This window comes from Rhea pennata, chromosome 15 (assembly GCF_028389875.1).
Source record: "Rhea pennata isolate bPtePen1 chromosome 15, bPtePen1.pri, whole genome shotgun sequence".
Taxonomy (NCBI): domain Eukaryota; kingdom Metazoa; phylum Chordata; class Aves; order Rheiformes; family Rheidae; genus Rhea; species Rhea pennata.
This window is the reverse complement of record NC_084677.1, coordinates 8,019,435-8,042,033: the sequence shown is the minus strand read 5'-3', so window position 1 is coordinate 8,042,033 and position 22,599 is coordinate 8,019,435. Positions and strand designations below refer to the sequence as shown.

Below are 22,599 nucleotides of genomic sequence, written 5' to 3'. Positions count from 1 at the left end.
CAAAAAAAAAAAAAAAACAGTGATCATAAGCAGATACTTAGGAAAAAATAAGGCCAGAGTGAACGTATATCGTGTTTCCTTCCCCTTTTTACTCCAAGTACTTTCTGTCTCAAACTATTTTTAGTTCACAGGATTTCCTGAGCATGACGGGGTTTCTCTGCTGAGTAACTCTCAGAAAGCAATGCTGTCTTCCCAATAATCTGAACTTCTGGAAACTTTTTGCTTCCACATCTTTTGTCAGGGAGTCACTGTGAGGGGGATGTGTGTTTGTCTTTTTTTCAGCCTCTAACTTTTGACAATTTTACTAGAATTTTAAAATGAAATATCTTTGTGTAATATATTTAACAGATTCTGGTCTTTACAGACTGTTGCCTAAAAATTCAGGAATATTAATATGTTTTTTACCTAGCTCCCACCTTTTAGTTACATAATACTTAGTCAAGCATAAATATCCAAAATCAGATATCTAGAAAGTACAAAACTTTTAATTTGATCTGATGTGTGAATTTCATAAATGCTGAATGTTGAATATAAAATTAAATGTATGCTATTTGCATTTCCAGAGATAAACTTGATAATCTGGTACCTATGTACAAAGGTACCAATTTTGTTTGGGCCTAGTTTTTGGACTGAGAACACTAGGATAAGAAGTTTTATTTGAAGAAATAATTGTTTTCAGCATGTTTTTTTAATTATTTCATTTGTCCTGATTGTTGGATCTTTTTATTTTATAATACATAGAATAGTACTGTTTTGAATGTAAATTGAAATGAATGATATACTCCATATCTTCTATCAATTTAGAGAATGTGGTTCTGGCTCAAAGCAGTGTAGGTGAAGGTAGATGAGGGTTTGGGGTTTGTTCTAAATTTTTACTGCTGGTCAAATATTGTCAAATATTTTAATATTAAAGAGAAAGTTGAATGGAGAGGAATGTGGTCACTGATGAACTAAAGATGGCCAGTCATGTTGTCATGGGAATAGTGCTGTCTTTGAAGGTCTAAAGCAAAAGAAAATTACAAGGAAAGTACTTAAAGAATAAATGCAAATAAGTAAATAAGTGTGGAATTTATTAGAGCCTTCAAGATAAAGAGCATATGTTTGAATGCAATGTGGAAAGTAAAAGACAGGGTGAAGATCCTATTTATGACTTAGCAGGTATGTGTTTAGATTAGGATGCAAAGGAATTATTATTGCAGTAATTACAGAATAGTAATAGAAGCAAAAAAGTAGTAAGGCAAGTGAAGAGAAGATTGCAGCAGGCAATTGAAATTTCGTATTGTTTCCACAGAAGTGGTGGTTACTTACAAGTTGATAGGAAATGGTCAGAAATAAATTTATGATTTGAAACCAGATTTGAATTTGTTTTGTTTTCTCTCAAATTCTTCTGAAATCCAAAATGGAAACTGTTGTTGTGAAACTTAAATAACTTTGTAATGTATCATTTCATTTCAGAGAACTTCATAAAAAATTTCAGCATTCTCTACAGTCCCTTGAAAAGGCATCTAGTTGATGACTCTTCAGTCCATTTTCATGCACAACGCATAATCACTGAAGTGACTACTAATACCTTCCATGATATTGTGTTTTTGAATGAAAAGGTACAAATCATTACTGACAATCTTCCTTGCAAATCATTCTTTGCACTTTGGAGGAATGAATTTCATTCTTTTTTACATTGATGTGCTTGTTCTTATTTGTAAAACAAAAATATATGTTACTTTGTAACAATTCAAGAATATTTGTCTATAAATGCAATTCAAATAGTGTGATCTTAAGTGAATCTGTAAAAGGTGGTAGTAGAACCATCCAGGAGTCAGTGCAACTGATTTCCTGGCAAATCTTTGCCACAGCTCAGTTTGGTCATTTTCATTTTTGCTATGTGTTAGAAATACAGATATAAAAAAGGAAAAGTAATGAAGAAGTATCATTTGCTTCCTCCCCTCACCCCTTTCCTCTTTTCCAGGATGGCAGGAACACATTGTAAATACATAGGGCTTGAGATTAGTATTGAAGAACGTTCTAGTTTCTGGGCCCCAACCTCAAAGAAAATAAACATGCCACAACTTTTTTGTTTTATTTTGTTTTTTATATACTACAGTTTCTTTTTAAAATAAACTTTTTAAAGTTTATTTGCAAAGGTGATTGCAAAGTAGACATAATACAGAAAAAATGAAAGTTTATAAAATTAAAGTAATATTTGAAACCATACAAAAACAAAAAAATCTCAGGGTTAAAAGTTTTCTTATTGCGTGTCATAAAATTATTTTATATACGATGTCATACTGAAAGGTGATTAAATTACTGATTCCTTAAAGATATAATAGAGTCAGGACCAATATCCATTGGCTGCTGTGATGATTCAGTGAACTTGGACACATGCAGAATTTGGTTTCTAGCACCCCTGATGCCTGCATTGCTAGTTGCAGGAGAACAACACACTTTTAGGGCTGATCATTGAATTTTTTTCTATATCAGGTATGCAGTTGCTCAAGTAGAATAATTATGAGACATTTAAGAAAGTCTAGTGGTGCATTTTCATTAAAAGGGAACTAAATAATCCTCTTCATTTTGTCTTTTTCTTCCCAGAAAGTGAATTCCCTGAGAGCTTTTGGGTTTTGGTTCAGGAGACAGTGGGCATCAGTAAATAGTTTATAAAGTATATTAACATTATGATATAGTTTCCTTTTAATTTTAAATAATTCAAAATAATTTTGCTGTTGTGAAGACTAGTCATTCTTTAGTGCAGATTAACTATTGTAGGTAATCAAACTCTTCTCTGGTTTTATCTTCTAGAATGTTTTGCTGCTTTATTATGCACAATGGTGTGGATTCTGTGCTTCTCTTAATCACATCTTCATTCAGCTTGCTCGGCTTTTGCCTGCAGATAATTTCACTGTGGCAAGGTAAAGAAAAAAAAAAAAAAAAAGGTTGTCTCTCTAGAATCATATACTTGAGACTGAAAATGTAGAAAATAATTACCTTTTTTCTCTCTGCAAATATGCAATACTTGATGTGAATGTAATCTGTTTCATTTTTCTTTGAATGAATTATTTTATGTATTATTCTACGTAAATTTGGTGGTTTTCAGATTCACTGCAGTAGTTTTCTAATTTAATTAAAACAGATTTTTATTCAGTGCAATTACACTTGCAGTTTCATACCTAGTTTCAGAAAGTGAATCAATAAAATACAGATAATAGCAGAGCATCAATTTTACCTCTCTCCCTGATAATTGGTAGAAAAGAACTATATCCTATTATATTGCATTAGTTGAGAAATAGTGTATGGTGTATTATTTGGTGCTTAAGACATATTTTTGTTTAGTATTTCCAGTATTTTTCATGTTTCAATGCAGCTTTAACATTCTTGCTCATATATTTGATAATACATCAATATCTGCAACCTCTGCTCTGATCTAATCCTTTTTGTTTCATTCCGACTGGAATCCACCCCAGGGGGCAGCACCACATATATGGAAAAAAAAATCTAAATCTGGAGTTTATTACCTGTTTATAATTGCTGCCTTAATCTCATAGATGTAATGGTACTCCCAAATATATACGCGTTCTGTCCTGATTTGGAACTTCTCTCATTTGCTTCATTATTTTTATTGCAGTGTTATCTGTCGTAACTTAACACATTACTGTGATTTTTTTATGATTACAAATGAAATTTTCTTAATTGTAAGTATTTTATTATTAAAAAGGCAAAGAAAAATTTAAAGGGAGAAAAACATTAAATGAAGAGTTGTTTCATTGTGTTGTGTTCTTTTGTATGTAGAGCTTTAGCAAAAATTTTTCTTTGAAGAATATGCCAGTCCTTGGAAGAAGCAGCAAAGTAATTTATTCCTAAAACTAGTTGCTTAGAGGAAAATATTCATGAATTTGTACTGAGAAACAAATTAATGAATAGAAATTAGCCAATCCCCAAAATGGTGTTTTAGAAGAAAATACAGTGTGTTCATCTGCTTGTTCTCTTTATCAGTGTGTTTTTTCTTGACAGAATTGATACTACTCGAAATGACCTTCCGTGGGAATTTATGACAGACCGCCTTCCAACCATTTTATTTTTTCCTCACCAGAGGTAATGTAATTCTTTTCTCTATGGATCTTTTACTTTCATTTTGCCAAGTTATAAAATTTAATCTGATTGTACACCTTAATAAATAAAAAAGCCAAACAATAATTCATTTCCATGTATGCATTATTACTTAATACATTAAAAAAATGGATAGGTAATAGTATGTAAATAAGTCATTATTTAATTGTTTGCAAATCTTTATTTATGAACAGCAGCATTACTAACTTTATTCTTTAGTTAAATTCTTATGGTTGTCGTTAGAATACTTATTTTGACCTTGTCCAGACAAATGAATGAGTGATTTCTGGAGGGGAAACTTACTTACGTAACATCTTCCAGTTGGATAAACCAAGAGAGATCTCAAGAGAATAATATAATGGATTCTTGCAGTAAAATGCAAGGATTTTCTACTGCATTTTTAATTAAAAAGAAAGCACATACAAGAGTAAGTAAACTAGCTCAAGCTTAATCTCTTTTAAAAGAATAAAGTCTAACAACCCTAGTATTTTGGTGAGCATGTAGATTGTGATTGTTTTTTTAAAAAAAGGGTTAGAATTAAAAGAATATAAGTAAAGAATCTGAGAGCTAAAGGAGCTCTGTGGTATAATGTAATATGTTTAGAGGGACTTTTGAGCATTCCTTCGTCAAGTTGAATTTCTCTCGGATTGTTTTTCTCACTGTATTGAAGTTGAACTTCTGGGGGGAATGTATGTATGTGTAGCTGTACCCATGTTCTGCACAGCAGGGTCTCTGCTGATGGAACAGTTCTGTGTTCTATGCAGATCGGCAAAGAACTAGTTTAATGGGGCAGTGATCCAATTTTTGGCCTTTATAAGCTTTCTAAAGGGTACGCTAACTTTTTATACCAAAATCTCTAATTCTACAACTGTTTTATAGAGTGTAGAAATGGCGCTACCTACAGAGATAGCTCATGCTCTGTGTTGAGTAAATAAGAAAATGGAATACACAATAGAGGAAACAGTCCTTTAATGTCAGCTATGTCATGATGTTATATAGAAAGAAGTTTTATACTAAAGTCAATTTGAATGTATAAAATATACATAAATGTACATAAGAGATATTTTCTTTCCTGATAAAATGGGGATATAGAATTATTTTCTTTTTTTCCCCTGCTTTGTGATGTCATTAGTCTTGTTAGGTGACATCACTGTGTTGCCATCTATAAAAAAATACGAAGCAAAAACAAGGAGATAGGATATTATGCATATTACTATGTGATCAAGTAGAAAGAGAATGAGATGGAGTGAAAAAAGGTAGTTGAAGCACAAATGTGAAATATAGCAAGATATACTTAAAACATTGTGAAAATCAGAAATAAAACTTATTTGAAGGAAGGTTGTTGTCTTGCTTGTGATGAGTCAAAGTGCAAAACCTGTTGCAAACTTTAATCATCTTACTGAGCTGTTCTACTGCAGTGTTTTTAAACACAAGATTTATTTTAGATTGAATATGTCAAGTGCTGTGCTAAAATGCTGAAGTGAAGCCATGCTTGAAAACAAAGCTATTTCATGTAAGAACTTTGTGTGTAGGCTAACACCATGGTTATTGAAGTACCTTATTTTTTTCTTAAAGAAAAAAACACTATTTCACAGAATACTTCAGCATAAATACATTTTTTTCAAAGTTCTCAATAATTTTTATTGAAGTAGCACATACACGTTATCTGTCACTAGTGTCCTTAATGCTATCAGCTAAATTTTTGGCAATAATAAAAAATTTTTAGAGCATTGCTTTTGTAAATATTATAGGTTTTTTTTCTTCAGCTTTCAGTTATTAACATTAGCAAGCTGTCACGTCCAGGAATGGGGAGAAAAGAGGGCTGTCCAACATACTCTAGGTGACCCTGCTTGAGCAAGGGGCTTGGACTAGATGATCTCCAGAGGCCCCTTCCAACCTCAACCATTCTGTAATTACATCACGGGAATAATATGTGTATTGCTGAAGTGTTTTGTTTTTCATTCTGACTCAGTAACCAGTCTTTGACCTTTCAAAAGAGAAAAGTAACAGTGCATTTACTGGCACTCCAGAAGCATTGCGTGTTTCTTCAGAACAGTAAACAAATGAAGTCTTAGTAGCAGTTTAACACCTACATAGCAAAATATCTAAAAGAGATTAGCAATAAAACAAGACCTGTGTGTTGTTGAAGAGAAACTGTATGCAAAACGCAGAAAAATTCTCTCTCTGATCATATGCATATACAGTAGTATGAGCTCTGTAACTCCTAAGAGATAAGTAAGTTGTACTTAAGTACTATCTGATCCTAATTTTTCTGGGTTTGTGAAGATACACATTTTCAGATGTTTGACAAACTGTAAAACAGCCTCTCACTTTACAAATTTTTTAATTTTTTCCACTATATTCAGAAAGAGTCAAGGATCCAGACGTTCAGGGAAAAAAATATTTACACTTACTCATTTCAGAGTGAGCATATAGGTAGGCATAAAAAAGTACCTCTAATTAAAATCAAAAGGAAAATCAAATCTAAATTTCTACTTAATGGAAGAGTTAACTTCATAGCAGCAAACTAACATTTAAATTTCTAAGTATGTGGAAGTACGTGGAAATATATAGAGAAGATTGATCAGCAGTTTTAGTAAGTAAGTTTAAAGAACATAGTATGAAAAGTCAACCCAAAACTTCAGCTCTTAGAAATTCTGATGGCCATGATTATTTTCAGAAAGGCGCTGAAGAGGTTTTATATATATGTTTTTTTATACATATGAAGGTTTTATAGCTTTAATTTAGTTTGCTGATAAGATTCTGGACTAAAAATAACTTTACCAAAAGGCATTCTGTGTCACTGACTATGAACAGGATTAGCAGTGCAGGAGAATAAAGATACGACAACATTGTTTCCCCAACACTTAAGTGTAACAGTGATAAACACTTATTCTGTGTCCAAAACTAAAAAATACGTGACACAAAATACTTAAAGATATCTTCTCTACTTTGTTTGTTGATGATTTATACTGTTCTTATTTTTCTCACAGTGAAATATTTTTGTATATTGCCTGAACTTCAGGATATATAGGTTAGATTATTTTCTTCCTATTATTACTGTTATGTTGTTCTTTCCTATTACTATTCTGACAAATTTCCTGCAGCATCATTTTCTAAACTTGTTGCTTAAAAAGTCTCTGGAGTATTACCCCCTGAGACAAAAAAGAGGATTTATTTCTCTTCTTTTGTATTTCATGCTCTTCAGATTTTTTTTTCTTCTCAAACAGGAGTCAGAATTTTTTTCTATTTTCCTCAAAATCATATTTTGAGTTGAGAGTAAATTTATAATCAACATTTCTTCTAGCAGCTTTCTTAAAGGAATAGCATGAAACTAAAAACTGCCCTTATATGTCAGCAGAGGTTATGTTGAAGAATTTAGTCTGTTTGGATTTAGTTTGTTTTGGATTTCTAGTGGTCACAAATATTCCATAGTGAGACTGAAATTCATTAGCACTGCTGTTAACATCATCTATTAAAAAGGTAGCTTACCACTTCTCATTAGAGGACCTTTCTTAAAGCTTAAAACTGTCAAATTTTCTTTATATAAGCTGCAGCGTTACAGCCCCAGTATCCATCTCAGGCTGAATACATTTTGGGAAAACTTCAACCAAAATTGTTTAGTTGTTTCTGTGGAGAAAAAGAAATCAAATGGTAAAATCTTTTAACAGTTGTTCTAGAAGATATTATAGTATACCTTGTAGTTGTGCAATTCCTACTTTGTATGATGAACAGGAGCTTCTTACTGTACTCATGAAAATTCATCCACACTTGACCAAGTTAAAGCCATTAAAATTGAATTTATAAATGCTCAACAGATTGTTTTTTTTTTAAAAAAAAATCAATATTTGAGTTCAGGAGTCTCTTGGCTCCCGATGCTAACCATGCAGTCAGTGTGTGCCAGGCACCAGAGCCAGTATGTTTGTTCTTCCTTAATTAACTCAATCTTAAGCTGTTTTACAGCTTATAGAGAGGAAATTAAAACAAGCAGTGTTACAGATACCTTTGTCTTTATAATATTAAATGAACATGCTGATTTCCACCCTTCTCCTTGGAGAACTTTCCATCATCTGCAAAGGTGTAATTTGAGGTATTGGTACTTAACAGTGCTGTCCAACAACACACAATGTTTAAACCTGTGTCTTAAGTTTTAGAATCCTAAATTCATGTTTTAAAGTGTGTACAGAAATAATTTGATTTATATCAGTTCTCTCTTGCAACTATTCATCTTTCTTCCCCCTCCTCCAGCATGCAATAATCCCTGCAAATCAGCCTCGCAGATCAGGTTCCCTCTACCCATTCTTCCAGCTCAGTTCCCGTCCTTTCTCTGTTCCCTCCCTGAAAACCATTCCCTGGGTTAGCTGAGCACAGCTTGGCTGGAGCACAGTTCCAGGATGAGCCCCTGGATACATAAAGTCAGTGTGACTTACACTCTTTGCTTACCAAGAGCTACAGTCTTCAATACTAAGACCCCCATAACAGCTTGGGCCAGTTCCAGCTTGAGGGATTTTGTTTTACGGTTAATGGCACAGGGTGGACATCCTCCTGTGATTCCCCAGCACGTCTGACTTTGGGTCAGCAGTTGCTCATGCGCTGTAGGTGACAGCATGAGGGTCATGAATAAATGACTGTGTGGCTCTTACAAATCGGGTGTATTATATTTTAAACGTTTTTCTAAATTATTTTAAGGCATAGCTGAAATAGGTTTTAGGGTATTAAACAATTCATGGAAATGAAGCTTCCTCTGATACTTGCCATCTTCCCAATTGCTACATAGACCTGTGTTTTCCATTTCTTTTCAGATACTCATTTTGCTTTGGTCTGTTTTAATAAGCAGCTCTAGTCCCCTCTCTGGAGCAGCTGACTCTTTGGTAACATTGTTTTTGTAATCCACTATTTGGTTTCGCAAAGGTATCTTATCTCTAGTCACTGTTCCTCTCTTGCTCTTTCTGTCCAGTCTGTTTTATATTTTGCTGCATCTGGGTAATCAACAAAATTAGTTTTTGATAGTTTATGTAGTATTAGTATCTCTGCTAGAGTAGTCATACATTAATTTTGGATATAAAGGTGCTTTATATTAAGGCTTCCTGTACAGTCCAGGTGAACCCCTTATTCATATGCCTTATGAGACAATTTTTGCAAATTGACTCTGTTGTACTTACACTGTTCTCCCCATCTCATACTCTTAATTCTTTTGTTTGGTTTTGCTTTTTAATAGCACTTAAGCACAGGATGCTCAGAAATGCTTTAAGTCAATAAACAATGGATGATGATATAGTAAAATACTACCATTATATAAGCAGTCAATTTTCTCTTAGTATAGACTATATTTTTGCCAAAATCATCATGATTCATTTACTTTTGATGCTAAAATGAGTATCAGTTGAGAAGCTGCTCATGGTAACTACAGGTATTACAGTTGATCACTAGAAATCTACAAGGGAAGAAAAATAATCATGCCCCATCTGACCCAGGTTCTTGAACTATTGATAAAATGTGATTTCTTCCTGAAGTACAGTAAGTAGTTCTCAATAATTGAAGTAAATATAATGTGATTATTATATATGTTAATAAATTGGATTTCACATACAGCATTTTTAAGGAAATTATATCTGATAGGTCAGAAAAATTTCTGTGTTTCAGCTGCACAGTGTAAGCAATTTGGAAACAGTTTCACAAATGTGGGGACATGAGTGTTATCCATGGTAATTACTCTATAGAAGCAGCAGCAGCACACTTTGAGCCCTTAAACGTTATACCTGTCTGTCTTGCTTTAGAATAACCTTTGGGGTTTTTTTTGACTTGTGTAATTCATCCGTAAGTAATTTACAACCACACAGGGAGCCAGCCAGACGCAAACCAACAACACGCACCTGATTTGACTGGTTTGCTTCCTCGATGAGCTCAGGAGCATAAAGACAAAGCAGCAGGAGGAACAAGTAGAAAGGCTGGTTTTGCACAGGAAGAGGTGCTTGCTTCCAAGTAAAGTCACTTAACTGTTTTAAAGGCAAACTCCTCTTCTACTACCTTCAATACTTTTCTAATGGTGGAGCACATTAAGCTACTTATTCTGGGATAACTTGCAGTATAGCTTCAAAATAATTGTTTCCCAGTTTTATACAGCTGGACTTCACCTTACCTATATTGTTAAGAAATCTGAAAGAAAAGTTAAGAACACTTAAAAAATTTTACTTCAACAGTTAACATTTGCCCATACCAATACATTCTGATCACCCTGGCCAACAGTGATGTTCCCATGTAGGCTTTCATGTTTAGTCATTAAAAAAAAAAATTAAAAAGCTTTCCAACTATAGGTTAAGAATAGGATCTGTTTCTTAATTTGATAGAAAAAAAAATCTTAGTAGACAAAAAACCCACCATTGACCCAGATCAGAGAGATGCTTACAGCACCTAAACAAGCTGGGATACAGGTAGGTTTCCTAAGGAGACAGTAGTCTGTGCACCGTATCTTCATTATATAAGTAAGTTTTAAGTTTGTTACCTCCTATGATAGCCATTCTGTATAAAAATAAGATGCTAAGTTTGAGTTGGATAGCAGATACTTAGGTAAAATTATCACTGTTTACAATTCTGAAAGCTGCAATATTAACTTGATGTGTCTTTCTAGGAAGGAGCAGAGTGTGAAGTTCCCTGAAGACTTTCCAGTTAACCTTCCTAATCTCCTTAAGTTTATTTTACATTACTCAAGCCTCTCTTCTTCATCAGACCTCTGTACCAAAGAATGCCTGCATAAAGAGACAGTGTTACAGCAAGGACATATCTCCCACTTAGAGAGAGAAATTCAGAAGTTAAGATCAGAAATTAGTGCCCTACATCAGGCTCATGACAAGCTTGAAGAACAGCTTTCTGAAGCTAGGAGAGAGGAACAAAGACTGCAGCAGCAAAAACATATGCTGGAAAAGCAGCACAAAACCCTGCAGCTCCACAGTGAGCAGTTACAGTCCACATATGACCAGAAGAATCAAGAATTACTAGCAATGGCTGAAAAGCTTCAAGAATTAGCTGATGCATCAGAAAACCTCCTGAAGGAGAATACTTTGCTGAGAATCTTGGTAGCATCAAAGGAAGGAAAACTACAGCTAAAAGATGAAACTAAAGAACCTGTTCAATCAGAGCAAACACCTTTTGATGACAACGATGCATCAGTTTCAACAGCTGCCACAACATTAGTGGAAAAAAAAATTAATAATATTGATACTATAGAGACAGAGCACAGTAGTGAAAACAGGACAGGATGATTGCTAACAAAGTCAAATAACAAGGTATTGGGAAGGTATTTATGCAAATTTTATTGAAATTCATTGTAAATAAAGACTTTTCTCCCAAATGATCTAGAAAAAAAAAATCAAATGAAATATTTTTGTATAAGTTGAACAACTTACTAAATACTCGCATCTAAATAGAGGAGGAGTATGGAAAACACACCCTGCACTTTACTATTGCACTAACTTGCAAACACCTATCCATTTTACCTAAAGATGCTTCCCCCCCCTCCTTTTTTTTTTTTTTTTTTTTTTTTTTTTTTTTTTTTAAAGGGGGCAGCACTGTGAAGCACCTCTGATTAAGGGCCAGTCATTTTTCACTGGCTCTCTCTTACAGCTGCTGGAGGAGATGTTAGTTTAGGACCTCTGATTTATATTTTTCTGGTAATTTACCAAATTTGCCCTCTACAGTCTGCATTTTGTTTGCAGAAATAAAATGGAGATGTTTCATCTGTGTAATTAGTAAACTTGAATGGACAAAATCATCTTGCTACAACTACTGCAGAATTTCAGTACTTTGTATCACTTTTGTATACCATTTATACCTGTCTTGAAGTCTTCAAGAGCCATGTGTGAACTGTTCTCTACTGAAACAAAACTAAAGAAAGAATCTCCCTGAATTACTCCTTTTCTCCTTGGTTTTAGGAGTTCTAGAATGCAGTATTCTATGTGGCTGGGGCCTGGGCATACAGGCAAGTCACATGAGAACTGCATCTTTACATAAGCACGTGACAGGGCAAGGACAGCCATGTCAACTGTACTCATACTGTACTCAAGAGGCAACTCTGGGAGCTTTTTGCTTAATGCCACTATTAGTTTTGCTTTAAGTTAGTCTCCAGTTAGAAAAAGACAAATATAGCACTAAGAATGCAAGTTAACATTTTACTTCAGAGAAAAGGGACAAGACTACCAAGTAGGCCATGATTCTCCTCCTTACAATTACAAAGTTACATAGTTCTCAGGTAAGTAAGTTCACTAGGAGGTTGCTTAGTTATTCTATATGTACAGAAAGCAGTAATCTAATGTTTCCTGCAGAGTTTAGGAAGTTCAATTTGAGCATTATTTGTAACTTATCTGAGAAGAAAAAGAGCCTATGGTAAATGTTTCCTAAGCAGTAAAGTGTTTGAAACTTTGCATCAGGTACAAAGCAGCTAAATGAATGTCATAGTACAAGATAGTTCAGGGGCCAGTGCTGAGCTAGCCAAGCCCTAAAGCAGACCTGCCTACCCCAAGGATTCTGGATCGCATAAATTGCCTTTGGCGCCTCAGTGTTGTCCCTCTCCTCTTTCCTCCCAAGCAAACATTTAGGGTCTAGAACTCCTTAATTAACACAGCTTTGTAGAGTTTCCATAGTTTAGTCTCAGAGCAGGAAATAAAATGCATCCTTATTTGAAAGTACTTCCCAAGTCTCTTCCCCCCCACCAACTGCTCAGAGACATCCCTTTCCCCATATCAGCATCAGTTTTCTCAGGAAAGACTTCTAAACTTATCTTGTAGTAATATAGTTAAACTAAAAGAGTTACCTACAAGATGCATTAATTGTATCATACAGTTGAGAGTCTGTCTTCACACTAAAGTAGTTTGTTTGTTTTAAAAACAACAGGCTGTTACCATGTTTACATACGCCCTAACTACTAGGTACACAAACAGTGCTTAGGAAAACCTCATAGTAGTTGTTTTTATACCACTTTTAGTAAGTAACCACTTCTGTAGTTTTAACATGCAGACATACAGAAGGGAAAAAGCCTGCTCTACTGCCATTTAAACTCCTGGAACCTTCTGGACAGTCCCTGAGGGTTACGTATCCATCATTAGTTCCTGGGTTGGAATCCATGAAAATGGCAGTTTCCTTGCAGTAGCTACATGATTGGAGAACTCTCAGTTCTAGTAGCCAAAAAGCTTGACCTATCCAGCTGCAACTAAAGGAAATCATTTTCTTTCTTGTAGCCCCTAATGCTTCCTTCCTCAAGATGTGTCTGACAGGTTATACCTGCTTTTCAAAGAAATTAGTCCAATAAAGTGTTAGAAGTCAGCAAGAGTTCTGGCTTTATGGCTGTGCATTCAAAAATTAATAGCAGAAGCAAGCTTTAACTGCAGATTCGGTTCTGATGATCCGGAATCCCATCCAGAGTTGCTCTGGAATCCCCTTGTGTTGTGTACGGTTGCATCATACTAGTCCCATATGCTGTGTAACAAAAAAACAAAAGCTCCCGGCAGCCTATTTACAGTTCACAGTTGTAAAGTAGTTCACATTACAGTAGTAGTTCCATCAAAATGGGCTCAGCTAAACATTCAAGTAAGAAAAACTCTGTTAGTCTCTTCACACCAATATATCCCTGTGTCCATTGCCGGCAATGGACTTCATGACAGGTGAGTCAGCTCTTGTTATAGATGCAACAGGATATACAGTTGATGCAAAGTGCAACTTCTCAGTGCATGCAGTTGCAAACAAAGCTTATTTAAGCCTCATCAAGGTGTCTTCTGATGAGCAGTGTATATGTGATGAAGTTCTTCACAGTATAGGAGATTCAGCTGCTGGTTACACACATCATAAACATAGTCTATATACATGTGTTGCTCCAAGTTAGCTATGCACTTCTGCACCATTTGTAGTTAGCTTAGCTTTTCTCTCCACACAAGGTCCTTTAGCAGAGTACTGCACCAGAAGAAAGGGCTCTTTGGTTTCTCCTTCTCCCACAATGCTCTCCTCATCTTCAGACTGGCTGATCCTCTGCAGACGCAGGTAACACCAGCAGCCCAGTATCAAGGCACCAAGAGCCGCAATAGCAATCAGAATAACAATAACAGTCACCACTCCAGTGGTGGGGCTGTGATCTGTAATAGACATGGTCACTGTCTCAGATCATCAGACCTCTTAAGATTCTGCTGTCCTCTTTCTCAGTCTTGCTTCATCTTCTGGCTCCTGCAGGGGGAGAAACACAATGAAGCTACACAGTTTTACCATATTCAGCAATGTTAACGTTTGTGGTTGATACCTTCATAAGGACGCAGCCCTCTTTCATTTAGTACTTCAAGCTTCTGATGCTCACACACTTCTTGCTCATTTTGTTTTAATCTAGTTATTCACCTAGCCTTTGAATATACAAGTTCTACCCTTTAAATCTTACATGCTTGACTTGCTCTCAAGGCAGCACACAATCAACTAGTTAGGAGGTAACCATTTTTACTAGGAGATGGGAGTGTGAGGTAAGATACACAGGCTAATGTAGTTCTGTGATACACAGCAAAAAGTCTGTAATGGAACTACAGCCACAACTCAAGCTAAGCAAAGTTCTACTGTCATAGAAGTCGTCACTAAGCATAGTCTGACCAGCTGACTGTACGCACCAAGGACATCCCCAGATTTGCACAGGAGGTAATTTTCTGTCAACAATCAAAGTCTAAGGTGGAGAGTTTTAAGTCTATGTAATAGAAATACTTGATCATGCATGAGCTCTCAAAGCTATGAGAAGGTAGCAATTCAGCTACCCCCCCCTTTTTTTTTTTTTTTTTTTTTTTTAAGAATCCTACAGAAATGATACCTTTAAGAGGCAGAAGTCTACACTACTGCCACTTTCAGAATTTAACATACAAGCATAGCTTCCTTAGGCATTTGCAACAGTTCTAGAATTTTTATTGAATTTACAATAGTTTTAAAGGATTAAAACAAACCTGTCCATAAAACTAGTCTCTTTAGAAGAATTGACTATGTGGCCATTAATTGTTTATTCATTGAGCCTATAAACACCAACAGATGCTGTTTTTACACAGGTCTGGTAAGCAGGTGGAACACAATCTTAAAAAAAAGACACCACACACAAATACCCCAATACAAGAGGAATATCATTATTTTAAGCTTCTGCTCCCTCCAGTGGCTTTCAAACAGTAAGAAAGAGCACGACAGAGGGTTAAAACTGAAGCTGAAATTGGAACAGAAGCAATGGGCAGGTAAACGAAAGAGAAAGGAAGAGCTATAGGACCTCCTTAGTCTGCTATAGAGTCTGGCAGGCAAGAGATACTCATCATACACTTTGTCTACTTTCACTTCCAGATTAATGACCATTTATTTAAGGAGTCATGCAAGTGTTTTAAATCTAAAAGTAACTACTTTAAGAAGCTGGCAGCTTTCCTTAAAATGTCTCCACCTAAACTGGGATGTATGTTTCACACAAGAACTACCTTTCTTCCCTACTACCATAGTTGCTTAGGACAAGACAAGAGCTTACAGGACCCTATGCATTTAGCCCTGGTGAGGCCTCATCTGGAGCACTGTGTCCAGTTTTGGGCTCCCTAGTAAGAGAGAGACATGGGGCTACTGGAGAGAGTCCAGCATAGGGCTACGGAGATGATCAGAGGGCTGGAGCATCTGCCCTATGAGGAACGGCTGCGAGAGCTGGGCCTCTTCAGCCTGGGGAAGAGAAGATTGAGGGGGGATCTTACCAATGTGTACAAGTACCTGAAGGGAGGGTGTCAAGGGGATTGGGGTAAACTCTTTTCAGTTGTCCCACGTGACAGGACAAGAGGCAATGGGAAGAAATTGAAGCACAGGAAGTTCTGTCTGAATGTGAGGGGGAATTTCTTCCCTGTGAGAGTGACGGAGCACTGGAACAGGCTGCCCAGAGAGGTGGTGGAGTCTCCTTCTCTGGAGATCTTCAAGGCCGGCCCGGATGCAACCCTGTCTAACATGCTCTAGGTGACCCTGCTTGAGCAGGGAGGTTGGACTAGATGATCTCCGGAGGTCCCTTCCAACCTTACTGATTCTGTGATTCTAACATAGAGGCCACAGCCAGTTACTACCTGGGAACATAGCTGACCTCCGCACTGCTGCAGGAGCCGGATTAGGGCTCAGTTCTGCAGTTTCAGGTACAGTAAAGCTCCTAATGGTTCCAAGACTCACTGAAACAAAAGCCAGAAGAACAGTGTCTGTGTTGCACCTAACACAGTTAATCACCAACTGGCAATGGAAGAGAAAGGAAAAGCACTTCTGGCTGCCATAAATCCCAGTCTACTTGGAAGGTCATGAACCCTTCCAAAAGGCAGTAGAAATCTTCCTCACTGGCCTTATTGCAGCCAACTGCAATGGTAGCCTCCTTATACTCACCCCTCAGAAGTCAGTCCTGCCTAGCTCAGAGTCTGAGATGTTCAGGCTGCTAGCAATGCTATCCACTGTGCTTCAGTTCTCACCACAGTTTCAACACAAGAGATTTAAGGCAATTACATTCCAGTATTTACCAAGAGAACTCAAGCTACTGGCTTAGTTTATTACCTAGCATGTCAAGGATTGGCAGGCACACACTGCCATGTAGCCATGTCATCAAGTACAGTTCCACTACAGAGAAATTCAAAATTTGTTTCATTAGGATCTAGTGTCACATAACTAATTTGCATACACACACTGATTATGTTGTCAACCCTGTAAGCTACGGCAGCCAACAGCTCGTAGTGTACCTGTTAACCAACAGCAAGCCTACACACCATGCAAAACACCAGCAACAGCAGAACTATTCGCCCATCACAGCCAGAGAGGCACATCATTTTGTCATGGTCACCTTGCTTCTGCAATGCTTAAAAAGATCATTCATCATGGAAAATTTCATGTAGTTCCTTTTCTCAGGGCCTGTCTACACTGCAGCATTTCTGAAAACTGTTTAATCTAGCTGCTCAGCATCAGCACAAAAGATGGGTTATCCTGCTGCTCATGCAGGCGGTGCAGTCCTCACGAAGCCTTGCTCTCCAGCTGCATGATTGCTAGTAGCAGCAACAACCTGCTAGCACTGGTTTCTCTACAGAAACTTGGTGCAGCACAAACCCTTGTATTAGAACTTAACAGTTACTTTGATCTAGCAAATGGCTTTATTTTTGTAAATGCTGCTTCTCTGCAAGGCTTCAGGCAAGTAGACCATCAGGTATCAAAGGTATGGATCTTCAGTATCACCAACATCTTTTGGTAAACTCTTTTTAGACAAGGCAGTACTCTCAGAATAATCAGCTAGCAAGGTACAGACCTTTGTAAGTAGTCCTGAGAAACTAATTTGAAAGCAAGAGCAAGATAACAGAACTCACATCTATCCAGACCTGTGATACTACATATTTCTTCCTCCTCCTTTTAACAGGAGTGCAAACCACCATGGTCCCAGATGATCCTGGAAAATACAGACCTAGATGTATTAGTCTGTAAGACTGTGTTTAAGTTTGAGGGACAACTAAAGCTCCTCTGCAAGAGGGCAGAATTCTGCCTTAAGACAAGACTTTCTCTTATAAGTTACATATTGGGCTCTTGCCATTCTTGTTTCATCTGGACTCTTGGATATCCCAAAAAGAAACAAGAAACCTTATATCCCCCAGTTTGTGAATGTTCTTTTTCTGGACAAAGCAAACACAGAAGCAGTTCCAAAGAGTTATGAAAGGTACATATTAATTTGTGTCCCTGTGCAAAGAAGCACATAGTACTTTATTTTTATTTATAGTTTCTTGGACAATGATGTTTTAAATGGCCATTACTCCTTAATAGCACTGCTACTGCTTACATGAAGTTGTGAGGCAATTTAACCTGTACTCCCACCTTTCAAACAAGTCCTGATATTAAACCTTATCACACCCTAACCAGTGTTACCTCTCTATAACTGCCAACACCTTTCAGTAAACTTCTCAGCAAACACTGCCTTATTTAAGAATACAATGACAGCACAACTGTGGCAAAGTCAAATAATACTGTTTAAAGTAATTATAGTTGTGGTCTAATGAATCATTTGCATTTAACCAACTAACCAGAAAAGCTCTTTTGAGCAGACTGAGATGTTAGCAATAAACACAACAGAAAATTGCAGGACTTGTCCTTGAGCAGGACATTATACAAGAATCCTCACTCCATTTACATCAGAAAGTTATTTCTTGCTGGGCCAGGCTCTCTTGTATCTGAAGTGAGTTTTTTTTCTTTTTCAGTTATGAGAATTAGGATGTACAAGATTGATTTACTCTTATTAAACAACAGTCCAAATCTTCAGTGTACACAGCTACTTAAAGACCTCTCTCTTTCTTGGCCTGATCTGTAGGTCCATAGCTTGTTTGAAGTTGACTGCTTTCTGTTTCGATTAAAAGAATCAAAGGATCCAGGTCAGATCAGATCTGAGAGAAGGGTACAGCTCCCTTTGGATGTATTCTCCAAGTAATTCCATTTCTCTAGACACAAAAACTGAGTGTAATCTCACTTGAATTCTGCCAGGATAACCAGGTTGGATGAAGCAGCCCTTTCCAGCTCCCACCTGAAAAGCTCCTCACATCTTTGTACCACACCATACTTAATGGTCAGAGTTATGCATGAGAAAGCCTACATGTGTTTGGAAAGACGTGTCCATAGACATTCACCTTCTAGGAAAAGAAAACAGGGATAAAATTAAAGTTCAATATCTCAAAACAGTTCCCTCAGCTCACACTTTTCTATGATATAAAGGTATAGAAATTACTCTTTGTGCAGGCATATCCTCTTATTCCCACTCAAGTAGTTTGACATCAGCATCCTATATAGAAGTCAGATACTAAGCAGCCTGACACCTATACAGAAGTCAGATATTAAGGACCTGCACAGCTTTACAGTAAAAGCACCTAGTTAGTGGTGCATGGTAGTAAGTAGGATAGTAGCAGTGAGTGTTATTTTATCAGCTTCAGGTGCAGCTTTGTTTGCTATTTTCAGCCTTTTGATCACTGTATACCTAAAGCTGCAGAAAAATTTTAGCTATAATTCTGTATAATTAGGTGTGGTACATTTGCATGTTTTAACTACACCATTAAGAGCTACCAAAAAGGCCTTTCATTTCTTTGTTATGTTTTCTAGACATGTAACTCCAAACTCACCCCTCTTTCCACCAGTAATTGATTCAAAACAAAACTACGCTGTCTTCCAAGTCCATTTCTACACTGTAGAAATACTGTGTTCTGTAGATCTCCTTGAATTCATCTGACAGACTGGTTTATTCTTACCATGCTTAAGAATATTCTTAAGCATATCTGCACTAGAAAAGCTCATAAACATACCAGGAGCAGCACTGACTTCACTCACGACTTCGTAAGATGTTAAGAGAACAATGCCATTGAATTTACAACTCCATTCATTTATAATTTGGTGGCATCTCTAGTATCATTTCCCTTGCCACCCCACTTTCCAGCAAAGCTAACAGCTAGGCAACATTAGCAAGACTTGCTAAATATCAGATTAGTCAGATTCACTGGTGGGTAACTGCTTATAGCCTATTCCCAGTTCTTACAGCAATCAGACAATGAAAACCTCAGCTACGCAAGTCACTCCTCTAGAGGAAGCTTTTTTTCCACCCCCTCCACCCCTCCTTGGCTGGGCACCATTTCCACTCAGAACTTTTCCCTAGTTTTATTAGCCAATTCAGAAACTCTAAGGAAAAGACAAACAGGAAGCCAGTTATAAATTGTAGGACACTACTAGAAACAAATTCTATTGAAGGCTGTTTTGATACTTTCTAAATCAGCCCCCCCTTTTTCTTTTTTTCTGAGAGTTACATGCTGCTAAGTCAATTATGGTTAATACTTCTAGGCATATTTCTGAAGAATTATTGCTAAATTAAGAATCAAGGCTATAGGAAGAAGCTTCAAAAGCAAATCCAGTACAGTTCACCCAAGCATACTAAAATTCTCCAGCAGGACATTTAAAATGCAAATGTTAGAAAGTGTCTTATTAACATTAAGAGATATCTTATTAACATATAAGAGATATCATTCCTTTTGCAGTATTTTCAGCTCAAGAAAGTTGAATGGGGCCAAGAAAAGAATACATGAGAATAAAAATACTGATGTGGCTTCTCACTTTGGGAAAAGGGGCAGGGGAAGCCCACAACAAAAGTCAAGCTAGTGCTTAGTTAACAGCTTCCATGTTAAGATCCTTAACAGACAAAATAAGCAACACATGCTACCAACTGTGCAAAATCCGCAAGTAAGATTACTTTTGAGGCATGCTGCAAGCTTATCACAAGAGCATCCTAGCTGCCAATGGCAGACAAGAAAATAAAACCTCAGAGAAGATCAGAAGTGTAATTTTGCAACTGGCACACTAGTGTTAAGGAAATTACAGCACCCGTATTACCCAGCATTACCTGTTAGAAGTCTTTACTATACAGAGTGCTCAAGCTTCACTGTACCTATTTAGCACAAAGGCTTCACTACTTCCAAAAAAAGCAAGATCACCACCCTTCTTAATTAACTGTTGTTTAAGGATACCTCTTCGTGACACAAACTGAGACTTGGCTAGAAGACTGCAAGATGGAGAGAGGCCAGAGCTGTGCCCTGGTGAGTTTTCCAGATGCATCCAGAGCATTTCAAGAGCACACGGACATTTGCAGTAGCGCAAGCGAAGGAGGTTTGTGCTGAGCCAAACAGCCCAATTTACATGGAACCAGAAGCAGGTTTCTAGCGTTAAGGCCATGCCTGCTTCAACAGAAGCAGCTGCCAGAGCAAGTGGCCATCGCACTCAATGCGTGTTTGTCAGAGCTGCGTCCGTGCCTGCCTCTGAAGAAAAGCCCGTCCGGGTGAGACGACGCAGTCGCTTCCGAAGCTCAGTTACCACACATAACACGCGATGGACGTGTTCGCCCTGAGTCATTGCTTAATTCCTGATATATTAGGGAATTTGCTGCAACGGCAACGTTAAGTTTGCTGGCAAGCGTTTCCTACGCTCACGCACACGCCGGGGGGCTCCCCGAAGGGGGCTCCCGCCCCCGGCTTTGTCTAACCCGGGCTACGCGGCTCCCGCGCGCGCCGCCCGGCCCCGCCTGCCACAGCCGCGACCTCCCACCACGGCTGCGGGCGCAGGAGCCCCGCAGGCAGCGCCGAGGCTGCTCGGCCGCGACGGCGCGCACAAGCCGCCCGCACCTGCGCCGCCCCGGCGCCGTTGGGGGGGGGGGGGGGGGGGGGAAGGCGCCTCCTCACCGCCACCGCCGCAGCGCCCAGCCGGGGCCGCCCGCCCGCCCGGCGCCCAGCCCCGCCCCGCCGCGGCCGCCCCCTCCCTCCCGAGCAGCCCAAGGCCGCATCGGCCGCCGCGGGGCTGCGCGGCCCCAGCGGCGGACACCGCACCGCCGCGGGCCGGCGGCGAGGCCTGCGGCGCCCCCCGCCCCCAACTGGGGGGCCGCCGCGCTGCCTGCCTGCGCCGCCGCCGCCGACTCACCGTGCCTGGGGCGAGGGGGGCGCCGCGCTCCACCGCGCCGCGCAGCACCCCGCGGCGCGCGCAGCAACGCCACGGCGGGCGCGACCGCTGCCTCCGCGCCCGCCCGCGCCGCCTTATACGGGCGGCGGCGCGCGCGGCCATTGGGCGGGCGGCGCGCGGGGCGGGGCCGCGCCGGCAACGGCTGACGGGGCGGGCGGGGCGGGGCGGGGCTGAGGTAACCGTCTGCGCTGGCCGCCGCCTCGGACCGGCCCCGCGGGCGCGAAGCCGCCTGTGTGAGGGCGGCGGGCCGGGGGAGGCCCTGCCGCGACCGGCCGTGCCGCGGGCACCGAGGCCTCGCTGCTCGGCGCCCTGGCAGCAGCCGGCCCGGCCCAGGCCCTTTCTGTCACCCGCAGAGATCAGCCCAAGCCGCTTTACCGGCGTCGTTGATTCTCACTGAGGTCGTTCCCTCCCCAGCCTACTCAGTTACCTCCACCATGGTTAGTAAATCGTGCTGTTGGGACTTAACAGTGGTGTAACTACATCAGGAAATTGCCCAAAATAGGGTTTCTCTGTTCTTTCGTTGATCTGTACTGACAGGTTACTGACATCGGAGCAAGGTATTCACAGAATCAGTGACGTTGGAAGGGACCTCTGGAGATCGTCTAGTCCAACCTCCCAAAGGTCTCCTGGCGCTGGTTCCACGGGGGCTTGAACCCAGGAGCTTCAGCATGTAAAGCGGATGTGATTACCCCTACACTCTCCTTTCTCCCCGGTGTAGTAGTCACTCCTGTGGTATGCTGTAACAGTTGCTGGCAAAACGAATCTCAACTTGTTTGAGAATCATTTAAAGTCTTAAGAGTTTTCCAGCAAAGGAAACATTGAAGGAATAGACCCTAACAGTACAAAAATTACCGTGTACTTTGTGCTTACAAAAGCATCCATATTACGATATTCAGATCCAGGTCTAATATCACGCACAGTTTTCTAGTGAGGAAAAGTAGTTGTTCCCAGCAATAGCCCTCCATCCACCATGGGTTTGTCACAGTCTCGGGA

At 39.1% G+C, this 22,599-nt stretch overlaps 2 protein-coding genes across 5 annotated transcripts in view; one reads left to right on the top strand and one right to left on the bottom strand.

The window, feature by feature from the left end:
* The window catches only part of TXNDC11 (thioredoxin domain containing 11), a 34,545-nt gene extending 22,702 nt beyond the window's left edge, over positions 1–11,843 (top strand). For all 3 annotated transcript variants that reach the window (XM_062588616.1, XM_062588614.1, XM_062588617.1), the window contains 4 exons: positions 1,456–1,601; positions 2,797–2,906; positions 4,006–4,086; positions 10,730–11,843. In XM_062588616.1, coding sequence (XP_062444600.1) covers positions 1,456–1,601; positions 2,797–2,906; positions 4,006–4,086; positions 10,730–11,360 — 968 coding nt within the window. In that variant the 3' untranslated portion in view covers positions 11,361–11,843. The remainder of the gene's footprint in view (positions 1–1,455; positions 1,602–2,796; positions 2,907–4,005; positions 4,087–10,729) is intronic.
* Positions 2,166–21,649, bottom strand: SNN (stannin). Of its 2 annotated transcripts, XM_062588619.1 has the most exons (4): positions 21,568–21,649; positions 9,975–14,307; positions 7,594–7,731; positions 2,188–2,896 (listed from the first exon to the last, which is right to left on the bottom strand). In XM_062588619.1, exon 2 carries the CDS (start codon positions 14,230–14,232, stop codon positions 13,969–13,971), a length of 264 nt encoding a protein of 87 aa, XP_062444603.1. In that variant the 5' UTR covers positions 14,233–14,307; positions 21,568–21,649; the 3' UTR covers positions 2,188–2,896; positions 7,594–7,731; positions 9,975–13,968. The 2 variants fall into 2 exon arrangements, with proteins under 2 accessions (XP_062444602.1, XP_062444603.1); XM_062588618.1 differs by having other exon boundaries at positions 2,166–2,896; positions 7,594–14,307.
* Between the last annotated feature and the right edge of the window lie 950 nt (positions 21,650–22,599).

Coding starts and splice junctions, on each gene's coding strand:
- SNN (XM_062588618.1), bottom strand. CDS start 14,232: ATGTCTATTACAGATCACAGCCCCACCACTGGAGTGGTGACTGTTATT.